Genomic DNA, 11976 nt, shown 5'->3' on the forward strand with positions numbered 1-11976 from the left:
AAATTGAGCTACATTTGCATGTGCTGGAGGCCAGACATAAATAAGACAAGGTAACCTGAGCTACAGAGTTGGAGGGGTGTACACCTGAGCCGAGCCCTGCTTCTCAGCGAGAGAGCCCAGTAGAAGTATTGACCTAAAACACTCACAAAATATATTTAGACATAGAAGCAAATACACAGGTAAGTGTACATAAAGCACAGCTCCGACTAGTCTCGTCCTACACACAAATTGTATGCTCAAAACGCCACAAATAACGTGTCATATCTGCACACATGAACAAACAGCCTTTTGTTAACTGCAAAGTCAGCCAACCACAATGCCTGCAGGCATTGTGGGCTGTCCTCTGCGTACTCTTATTCAAGCTGTCTTTGACAGTCTTTTTGGAGTACTCCCACAGAGAAGATCACGCAGAGTGGACCAAGATGAGGACCATTTCCCTGCTTCTGTTGGTAGGCATGAAATTCTGAATTATCTGAAGTTATATATTACATATAATAAGGCATCATACCGTTTAAACAAGCAACAATATGGTTAACATTGAACAGGAAAAGCAAAGTGAATGTTTGGTTATTCTTATCACAAAATATGTGTTTTTAAAGAGTTGTTTCGCTTTTGATTACTTGTAAACTTATAGCAGACAGTAACAGTACGGGCAACATCTGGTTGCTGCTATTCTATTGGTTAAAAAGTCTGAAGGCAGCATATTTCATGCAGAACCAGTTCTAAGCATTATATCACGGAAACACAGGTTGTGGACATTGTAACATGAGCTCCGCACAACACAGTGGAGTACTACACCATCTTCATAAGCTTAAACAAAGGCACACATTTTAACCAGAGTTGTTGGATTTGATTGGGTTATAATGTACATGTATGTATAATGTCAGTTGCAACTTCCGAATCTCAAACCCTGTGGCGTTTTTAATTACCTCTCACTGAGGTCACATCTTTTGCGCTTATGCTGCAAGGCAGTTCATTCTTCTTTTTAAATTCTTTTAATTTCCTATTCTTCAATGAAATGATGGGAAAGCCAAGGTCATAATGATGATTCTGGTTGCAGACCTCTAAATTGCTGGCAACATTTTTTCCACAATTCAAATAAATGAAAACCAAATTGCTTTCAGTCAGATTATGAGGCGACATGATGTTTACCATGTGAACAGAGTGATTTGAAACACCTGTCCGATACACTATTTACTGTGCGTCAGTCAGACGATTGGTAGCTTTTATACACAGGGCAGGATCTGCCGAAACATTGGAATAAATAAGAATTTAGAGATAAAAATTGAAGGATGGCGACCCAGGTTTGCTGGGGAGCTTTGTTGAATGTTGTTTCCGACCTCACTCTCCCCTCATTTTCTGACACATCTCTACTGCGAGCTATTCAAAAAACAACAGCAACAACAACAAAAAATACTAATAAAAGATTCTAAACTAAAGGCTCACTACTAACTTTATTTTGAACTTTTGGCCCTTAGGCTGTGGAGTTTGGCTTTAAGAAGGATCTGTTAAATATGTAGTGACCTGCCATCTCTCCACTACCCCTATTTAACCCATAAGAACCCAGGGTGACACCAGTGTAACACACACTTCAAAGGCCCCAGAATCTTCCTTATACAGCTTTGTGCTTGATCTTAACTCATTAAGTCCTTAAGCGACATATACGAAACATCCTGGTGTTGTGGTCATGTCACAGCCATGTGACTGTGACAGGTTGGGACCTTTTCAAAATGGTGGTGTGACATGTAAACACAAGTGAAGGAAGCAACTAATTTCAAAAAGCCTGTATTTTGATATCAAAGGTAAGTTAAAACCCATTTAACGATTCTAATGCTTTAATAGTGTGTCCTGTATACAGTCAACCTGTTTTGACCAAATTTCTTGAACAAATTAATATAAAACAATAAAACAAGTAAATTTACCATAAACGCCCAATGTAACATATATGTAACATCACGGATCTTTGACATTAAGGGGTAGTATAAAAAAACCCCATCAGAAATGTGTTCAATGTGGTCCACTTGGTCTGTGGTGTACTCCCCATAATTCTCCTTTGAGGGGAAATGGGTCTGGGTTCTTATGGGTTAATAAAGGCATAAAATATCATAAGCAAACAAACAACAAGTGTAGTGACTCACATGCTTTGCTATTGACTGAAGTTTTGTTAGATGCTTTTCCATTATAATTTCCATGATAGGGGTTAATACATTTTCATTGTTGGTCTGTTAGAACGATTTCATCAAAGGTCTCATAAAGGTCTAGATTGGTGTTATTTTCTCAGTGCAATCAATTACTGCAGCATACATGATGTGATCTCCTCAAATCACTCCTGCTCAAAGGCAAATTAAGAGATTTTGGTTGGTTGGTTTCCTCCTACAGTCTAGACACGCAGTTTAGAGGAAACTCTAAGTCCGTACATGTGAAGGTGAGAACGAGTATCACTATCCAATTTCTCTGTTATAGGTTGTGTTAACAGCCCTGGCAGAGTCTCGCCATGGCAACTACAGCAGCCGAGCCAAGCGGGTAACTGTTTAATGTTTGGAATTGCAAACTCCTGCTAAAGTGCTTTGCATCCAGCAGAAATTATAACAATCGCATGTTTGATCTACATTCTGGGTTCAACAGGAGCTTTTGGTACGTTCCAAAAGAAGGTGGGTCTTGTCTACAATTGAAGTAGAAGAGGAAGAACCCGAGCCATACCCCAGAGAAATTTCTCAGGTAAAGACGTAATTTTGTAAATGACATTACTGATCACTGTGGCAGCTCAATATCCTGGCGGGGCCAAACATGCAAACAATAACAACTTAATGGTGTGTGTCTTGGCTCTAGATGTTTAATGACAAGAAGGATTCTGACGGGCAAAGCCACATCTATCGTATAAGTGGAATGGGTGTGACCGAGGAGCCGCTGGGAGTGTTCTCCATTGATGAAAATTCCGGTAGCGTCTATGTCCATAAAGCTATCGACAGAGAGAAACACCAACTCTTCCATGTGAGATAATACTGGATTACCAATCCCTCTGATGATAAATAAATACACTTTATACAGATTTGAACCATTAAGAATAATTTTACATGAGTACCTTTACCCACAGATCAAGTTTGATGTCCTGGACAGACAGACCGGCGACAAAAAAGACAAGGAACTTGCTTTCAACATAGAAATAAAGGACATCAATGACAACCCACCCATGTTTTCTAATCCTCAAATTGAAACAGATGTGAAAGAAAATACTGAAGAGGGTGAGTATACAGTTGCACAAATGACCCATAGAGTATGCATATTTTCTGCCTGCAGTCACTGAGTATCACACATCAAAGAAACAAAAACAATAAACGGAGAAAAGGCTATAGAGGATTTCTCATGAAGTCTAGAGGGTTAAAAAGAAGTGAGAAAATTATCATTTCAATCCTGGGCCGCCTCTTTCATCCTGTCTCCTAAAGTCATACTGTGTACTTTCTCTCCCGTTCCTCACTTACTACTTTTCTATACCATGTTCTTTGTTTCCTTTCCTCAATTTCTTGAAGGGTACTTGGAAGTGCAGCTACATGCCTCAGACAGAGATCAGAGGAACACATCCAACTCTCAAATTACCATTAGTGTGATTTCACAAACCCCCCAAGAGCCCAAGATTGATGTGGATCAGATCGATAACAGAATGGCCCAACTCACCTTCAAAGGATGTTTTGACTATGATGTGAGACTCAGACTTACTGTACTTACCTCAGTGGGCAGCTGCATGTTCAGTACACGGGCACACACATACTGATTTGTCAATACAATATCTAAAATATCATCTTTTATGTTTCAGAGAGAAAAGAAGTATGTAGTTGTTGTCGAAGCAAAAGATCATGGAAAACTGCCCCTTTCCTCCACTGCCATGGTTACTCTCAATATCGTTGACACAAACACTCATCAACCGATGTTCAAGGAGAGGAAGGCATGGATTGTCATTATTATTATTGTTAAAGTTGCTTTTTAAAGCAAGGCATGATGTTAAAGATTATACTGTTTTTCCTGTCCAGTACCACGGTGAAGTGTCAGAATCAGTCATCATCAAAGAGGTTTTGAGAGTTGCTGTAGAGGACAAAGACACACCTAAAACTCCTGGCTGGCGTGCCAAATACTTCTTCATTAAAGGGAATGAGGAAGAAAACTACAAACTTGACACTGACCCAAACACTAATGAGGGTATTCTGAGTGTCATCAAGGTAATTATGCTTTTCTCACGCTAGTAGAATCTATTCATTTACAGTCGGTCAAGCTAAAAGTCCGACAAAGTTTTTATAATTTATCATAACCAGCAGATGCACCTGTACTGACCTTGTGTGCTTTTCCAGGGGAAGGACTTTGAGAGGACAACTTTTACCATCCTGCAGATTGGGGTAGAGAACGAGGAACCCTTGTTTGTTTGTAAAGATAAATCAAGCACACCTCCACCTCCAGATTCAGTCAACATCACAATCAAAGTGATTGATGTCAATGACCCACCTGAGTTTGACAAACATAAAGTTAACTTGTACCAGAAGGAAGAAGAGGAGCCAGGACAGGTGCTGTACACTCCAAAGGTCCATGATGTCGACTCGGACGTAAAGAACATCAGGTTGGTGTCTACATACTGTATGCCCGCTGAGCTTACCGTTACATTGTGAATAGAGCCCAAGCTATGCTGGATCTTTTTGTTGGTTACCAATATGAATGATTGAGAGTTTAAAAAATCTTTGACCAAGATGTGTAATGATCGGTACATTTTACAGCTGAAAAGCTAAAATTGGTTTCTGGTGAAATGATGTAATGGTGACACTGTTTCAAAATTACAAACATATCTTTGGCATTTCTGTACTGCAAGTTTAATATTGGCTGGCAGATATCCATAACCGAATATTGATATATTTCAATAACCTAACTGCGGATGCATTGGTTGGGCCTTAATTGTGAATATAACATCACTCTTCTTATGGGAAATTACCTGATAACCTGGCATACTGTATACAGTAAAACTTACTTCAAGTGTGTGCTAATAGAAATATTGGACATATGAAATGCCAATCTAGAAGTTGCATACAAACATTTAAGTGCATGCCCTTTCTCAGTTAGTCTGAAATTGTCACTAATGTCCGTTTTGATTGTAGCTACGCATTTGGTTTCCAACAGCTGCAATTCAGTGTTTTCACTTAATATGTTCTGCTCCACTTCCATTTCTCCTACTGTGATTAGGTATGTGTTGTTAGAAGATCCAGCAGACTGGGTGGGCATCGATGATAAAACAGGACAAATCACATCCACTAAGAAGATGGACAGAGAGTCACCCTTTGTAAATGACAATAATATTTACAAAGTCCTCATCGGTGCCATAGATGATGGTACGAAGGAGCCCTACTGTATATTCTAATCAAACACAAGCTGGATAATATGGTCCACTGTAAACTAAATACCTAAGTTAATGAACGTTTTTTCTTTTTCTTTTGCTGTGGTTACCAAGGTGAGCCTCAAGCCACAGGTACATGCACTGTCCTGATCCACCTGGGGGATGTCAATGACAACTTGCCTAGGCTGTTAAACAATGGCACAATTATGTGTGGAAACAAGGTTAACAAGGTCATGATACCAGTCAAGGACTTAGACGTCGATCCTTTCAGTGGGCCCTTCGTTTTCTCCCTGGGCCATGATGACACAACTCTGAAGGAGCAATGGAAACTAGACCCTTCCACTGGTTAGTACATATCTGTAAACCCTACTTACTAAAAAAAAGTCAAAGAGCCACGACACACCTCTCTTTACATCCTTCACCAGGTCAGGAAGGTGGGCTTGTTAGCCTGAAGACACTTCCTTATGGTAACTACTCAGTGCCCCTGAAGATTCAGGACCATCAGGGCATGATTGGACATGATACTCTGGAAGTGATGGTGTGTGACTGTGGAAATGGAGTCGAATGCCTTGGCAAAAAGCCGTCCTCATCCAGCCTTGGACCAGCTGGCATTGGACTGCTCTTTTTAGGACTCCTCTCATTTTTGCGTGAGTTTGACAATAAGTGGCAACTTATTAAAGCCATAAAGTTCATGCTCAATGAACCTTCAGTGAATTTTTGTTTTTTTAGTATCAAGTCAGTTAGATCTAAATCAACTTCTCTGAGGAAATGAAGTTGTTCAAGAGTATTAGCTTATACTAAGATCAATCATTCAGTCATTTAATGTGAGGATTCATTATTTGAACACAACTAATCAAATAAATTTAACCATTACAAGACATTCTTTTGATAATTGCTAGATCTTTGTCAGATTAAAATAATTTCTGGTGATTTTATCACTAATTTATGTTTTAATGGTTAAACAAAACATTAACATGTGGATAGAGTTTATAAGCAGGGGTTAAATGTGTCATAACTTAATTTCTGCTGGCCTTGCTCCCCTGTTGATATGCCTGTAACTACAGTCCTGTATATGATCTATCATTTCAAGACATTCATTCTTCTTTAACGTTTATTTGTTCAGGGACGTTTCACACAGAGCTGGGAGGGGAAAGTGAAAGAGCTCCTCTTTCACTTTCCCCTCCCAGCTTTATCTAACATGTACAGTCTGTTCTCATCGTTATTTTGATGTGTGTCTGCAGTACTGCTCCTCCTCTTTATGTGTCAGTGTGGAGAGAAGGAGTTCAAGCACATGCCCATGATGCAGGAAGAGGGCAACCAGACCCTCATCAAGTACAACCAAGAAGCAGGGGGCTCCGAATGCAAGGTGTGTTGGTTGAGTAAGACAGTGAAAGTATGCTATATTACTCCACCAATCACACACAATCAAAAACCCAGTTTTGGGGGGTTCTACCCAATGATTTATTCTGTTTTCTCTCTTCTTTGTCAGGCTGAGCCGACTCTGCTTCTGACACCTACAAACAGCGTGGCTGTGACAGATGGCCTAAAACAGAGCGCCATGAAGGTACTAATCCGCTACCCCCTCAGCCTGTTGTTCTCCTTTTAATGGCTCACTTTTTCACAGACAGGCCTTAGGTGTGTCAGTGTGGGCGAAATTACAGGGTGTGTCAAAAGGCTACAGTAGAGACATCATAGGCGTGAAGAAAAAGGTCAATGCTCTTAATCTCACTGAAAAATGTATGACAGCTTTAATCCACTTTGTTGCTTTTCTTTGTCTATCTACCTGAGGAAATGACAGATAGACAGGTATGTGACGTAAGACCGTGGTTAAGATGTATGTTGGAGACACATTTATGGCATAAATTACAGGATTTGTACAGCATTGAGTAACAAGTAGCTCACATGGTGAACTTAAACTGTGGCATGACACAAAGACGACATCTTGGATTGCCTGGAGTACCCGCAAAAAGGGACTACTTGATCTATTTCAGATGCACTGATCACGTTTACTGTAGTTAACTGTGTAGCACTGTAGTAGCCTCTGAATGTGCGATGATGGTTTGTGGTACGCCAGCGGATGTAGAAGTTTAAGAAGTTGATTGAATGTAATGTATGAATCTACAGCTATGAAGAATTACTGTACATGATTCATGAACCTACAAGTTTTATTTTCCAAGAATTGATCTTGTCAAGTATTTGATTAATCTATCATTTTAAAGGCCGTAGACAAAAATTCAATGCCATTTTTATAGGGCTCTGCCTGTAAGTGATGATGTACCTAATTTGCTTTGCTCACTCTCAGCCGACTACAGTAATGGCCCAGGACACGGATATGTACAACAGCTCAGGGTTCACCCTGGTGAGTAACAGGTCTTAAAATAATCTCCTTTGTGTGTCTGTAATTTAAGACAACAAACTACGATGATTTAGAGTAATGTTCACAGCAGCGGGACTCCAAACTTTAAATTAGTGCAGATATGACCTAAAAATCTGGAACGGGTAATAGACAGGGCCTGTTGCTGTCCTCTACTACGCTCTTCCCCTCTGATTTAACCTTACTGTATATCCCCTACAGATGAACTCCAACATGAACTCACTGGGCATGCAGCGTCCAAGAGACACTCTCAGAAACCACGGAGGGCAGACCATGGTGAGTGACGACAGCTGTGTGATAGCTGCCTTTTTTGGCGTGTTTTTCCTGGTGAATGTGATATCACATGGCATCTGTGAGATTTATTGCTCTGATAGGTGTGTTTTGTAGAGTCTGTACACTGTCAGCTTAAATCCACAAGGGGGTGCCACAACTTGTATTTTAACGCTATGAGTAACAACTATTTTCTACAGTCTGTGTTACATACACACACATACACTGGTATAACTAGTAAGATCAGGGGTTTTTTTCTGTCTGTATATTGTCAATTAGTTCACATGATAGCTCTGGTTTCAATGAAATAATTAGCTTTTGGTACAGATCTAGATCCAGGGTCAGATGTCCTAAAATCCTTCACTGAAAGACAGATGAAAAAAGAGGTCTTGGAACATTACACAATACACTGTACGTACTTGGATTTAAAAAAAAAAGATATAATAAACAAATATAATATATAATAATTGTGAAGCCTGTGGCAAAAAATATTTTCTTTTATCAAAAAAAACTTTCTCCCATGCTTTCTCTGGGCGCTATCTGGTGCCAGTTAAAAAAAATCCCTAATTACAGTGACTGTCAGATAAGGTCAAGTGAGGGTAGTAAGGACTAAATCTGTTTATTTCTTTAATTTCAGTACTCTACATGGACTACAAACAGGACCAACTCCTACCAGGTAAGTGGTGCTCTTTATTGAATTAGTATGTTTTAATAAGTAGGTGAAATAAAAACCTCTTTAACTACGATGTATACACTTTCTAATACAAATACAGTATGTTAATTAAGCAGTGGGAAACCCATACATTCACATTACATTTTGGCTATGAGAGCTCACAATCCTCCTCTCTGTGAACAGGGAGGCTCATCAAGGTACCACCAGTCCAGTCTGCGGTCAAATCACAACATTGCGGATCACATCGACAGGGTAAGACAGTGTGTCTCATATCACACAGAGCTGGCGTACTATGTGAATGCCACCATAAGGCATTTGTCTTTACTGGGACATGTTAAAGTGTCCTTGGGCTGAACCCCCGAACCGCTCCAGGTGGTCAGACCTTTCATGGTAGCTCGCTGCCATCGGTGTGTGAATGGGTAAATTGTAAAGCACTTTGGATAAAAGCTCTATACAAACCGCAGCTGTTTTACTGATGATCAAATTCAATAAACTGAACCCGCTGCACAGCACTTCATGGTGGACAAGACACAATCCTGTTGTAGTGAATGGGATTTAATTCAACTTCAGCAATGCTCATATACATGAAAACAAAATCCCTGTAAGCTTGTCTGCCTCTGCTTTAAGCAATGAAAGAAGCAGTTGCCATGAATGTAACATTATACATCCAGACTGAATGTCTTTTTTGAAATCTTTTTTTGACTCCCACAGAGACTGTTCATGATTAATGGAAATGCTGTAGACCACCCAGTGTACCGACCCTGCGAGTATGTCTACGAGGGGCAGGGAAGCACATGCCAGTCACTGGATGCAATGTCACTCAGCAACCTGGGAGATGATTTGAAGTTCCTGAATGATTTGGGGCCAAAGTTCATGACTTTGGGAGGCATCTGTCACAAGACCATTCAAGATAAGAATATACAGCTTTAAAGGGCCTGTGTGTAAGATTTAGGGGGACCTATGGGCAGAAATGGAATGTCATTTTCATAAGTATGTTTTTGTTAGTGTATAATCACCTGAAAATAAGAATAGTTGTGTTTTTGTTACTTTAGAATGAGTCTTTTATATTTACAGAGGGAGTGGGTCCTCGCCCCCGCCATGTTGCTACAGTAGCCCAGAACGGCTCTAGCAAGGGCTTTCCGCGTTTTTTGGCAAGTTTCGCGGCCACCGTAGGTTCTCCTACACGACTTTAACAGGAGGGTGAGCTGAGGGGTAATCAGTTGGTTGCAATCTGCAACCTCACCGCTAGATGTCACTAAATCCTACACACCAGTCATTTAAAGGGCACAGCAGGACTAGGATTTTTGTATCAACCAAGTTGTTCTTCACTCGTAGTTTGAGATTGTGATTATGGACTCATCTGACTGGATCTTTGGAGGATATACCACAATGGTTGAATTTTGTACTTTTCAGATTTCATCTCACATATTTAGAGACAAATACTGAATATTGGCATCTATCCACGAAACAAGGATTATGTTGTAGAGGTTTTATTTTTCTTGTTTGAAGATGAAATTAATGCACTGCACAAACTGTCTCGCTCTGGTGATTTTGAAATGTTATGTTTTGACAGCGACTGGGTGTTTGCTTGTCTTTTTTTACTTTGCTACTTTAGGAGTGGTTGCTGCCACGTCTCGGTGCTTTTAACAGCACATCATTTCTAGCTCTGGAGGTTTTGTCACAGCAGTATTATTTTGATGTTATAAAATGTTTAAGTTTATCTTTGGATACTGGAATATTTCATAGTTTATACGATGTTTTGTTTGTGCCAGTCACCTTTCCAAGAGTACCCTTTTGTAAAAGATCCTGCAGAAATCTGACTGGTTGAAATCATTATTGTTCAACAGTAACTGGACAGTGGTATTGTTCCTGCTAAACTGAGGTACCGTAAATGTTTGTGGCCTGTTGTTAATGACATGGTGACACAGTGGTGTGGAATTAACTGTGTATATATGACTGTATTGCTTTGTTTTTCTTAAGTGCTTTTTTTTGTCTTAAACATGAATTCTTTTAGAAAACAAATTGAAATGTAGTACTTGAAATATGCATTTGCCATTATTAAAGGATATGCCGGTAGCAACCTTTTGGGTGTAATCTTTTTACCTGGTGAGGGGGAAAAAGACATGTTCATTTATTAAACAATGTACTGTGCCACTATGTTACAGTGTTAAGACCACATATGATATAATTTGAGGGTTTCATTTTTAACCACTATAATTACTCGTATTCATTCATTTTTTTACACTTGTACGCTACTAGCCTCACCTAAATTCTATGACATGAGTTGCATAAGATGAAGAGGCTGTCATACAGCTTGTCAGAAGAGTAGAGCTGAGTTCAGTTGACTGTCACACCACACAAAATTCCAGTGGTAATCCCACCTAAGATTGTATAGGGTACTTTTTAAAACCAATGACAGCAGCTGTGTACCGTGTTGGTACTGTCTAAAGATTGTACGTGAACATGATGGTTGTGTCATGACCTGTTCATATCTTCAACCCCCTGTGTTGCTGCCAAAGTAACTGCTTGTCATTTGACATTTGTTAACAGTCAGTCATCAGACGCGGCAGAACTTGTTTTTTGTATAGTATGGCCAAGAGAGTAATATGCAAATCTCCAACTCAAACGCAAACTTGTTTGACGAAGTATGTCTTTCACCTTGAGTTCAGTTCAGTTCAGTTTCAGCACAATAAGACATTAAAAGTGCTGGTACTTCAGGCTACAGCAGAAAATAGGAAATATATGCAAGCATAAAACTACAAAACACATTATAAAGACTGATGATCAAAAGACACAAGGGAGCATGAAAGTCTTTACAGCTAAGGGAGAATAAAAGGCTTTGTTATTACCGTAATAGATTGGGGCTACAATGACATTTGTAGTTAATCTGAGCTTTTACCCAATATTTACTCCTTATCCACATAAAAACACATTAAAGCTTCTCTCTTTCTCTCATAAAAGAAGTGCTGTGCCAAATTACAGTCTACAATAAACTCCATAAACTTTTTTTTTTCTCACGGATATAACATACAGGTTTTGAATGTCCCACACTGGGTGTTATCCACTTACAGTTACATTTACTATCTTTTCTTTCTTGAGAAGTGATTTTGTCAGGGCTGCTGGTAGCCTAAACAGTTTCGTAGCTGCTTCGCTTCAGTGCAAAATGTTATTGTATAGTATGATGCTGGGTGGAACATGTAATGAATTCCTCCAGACAAAATGATTGATGTGTCATGCTATGCTTTCTTTGCTTTCCAGTGGTAGGCAAGCAAAGTGCTCAGTGTGATTAAA

At 39.6% G+C, this 11976-nt stretch overlaps 1 protein-coding gene across 1 annotated transcript; it reads left to right on the forward strand.

Moving 5' to 3' along the window:
- The first annotated feature begins 407 nt into the window (after window positions 1-407).
- On the forward strand, window positions 408-10753 carry cdh26.1 (cadherin 26, tandem duplicate 1). Its single transcript, XM_070910600.1, has 19 exons — window positions 408-449; window positions 2464-2523; window positions 2626-2718; window positions 2830-2991; window positions 3095-3242; window positions 3528-3697; window positions 3812-3940; window positions 4026-4211; window positions 4341-4603; window positions 5218-5363; window positions 5483-5713; window positions 5794-6015; window positions 6610-6734; window positions 6858-6932; window positions 7671-7727; window positions 7944-8018; window positions 8650-8688; window positions 8869-8937; window positions 9397-10753. Exons 1-19 carry the CDS (start codon window positions 423-425, stop codon window positions 9613-9615), a joined length of 2496 nt encoding a protein of 831 aa, XP_070766701.1. The 5' UTR covers window positions 408-422; the 3' UTR covers window positions 9616-10753.
- The last annotated feature ends 1223 nt before the right edge of the window (window positions 10754-11976 follow it).

The sequence above is a fragment of the Enoplosus armatus genome, chromosome 8, assembly GCF_043641665.1.
Source record: "Enoplosus armatus isolate fEnoArm2 chromosome 8, fEnoArm2.hap1, whole genome shotgun sequence".
Taxonomy (NCBI): Eukaryota; Metazoa; Chordata; class Actinopteri; order Centrarchiformes; family Enoplosidae; genus Enoplosus; species Enoplosus armatus.

Coding starts and splice junctions, on each gene's coding strand:
- cdh26.1 (XM_070910600.1), top strand. CDS start 423: ATGAGGACCATTTCCCTGCTTCTGTTG. Junction 2,524..2,625: donor ACAGCAGCCGAGCCAAGCGG/GTAACTGTTTAA, acceptor TGGGTTCAACAG/GAGCTTTTGGTACGTTCCAA. Junction 2,992..3,094: donor AGAAACACCAACTCTTCCAT/GTGAGATAATAC, acceptor CTTTACCCACAG/ATCAAGTTTGATGTCCTGGA.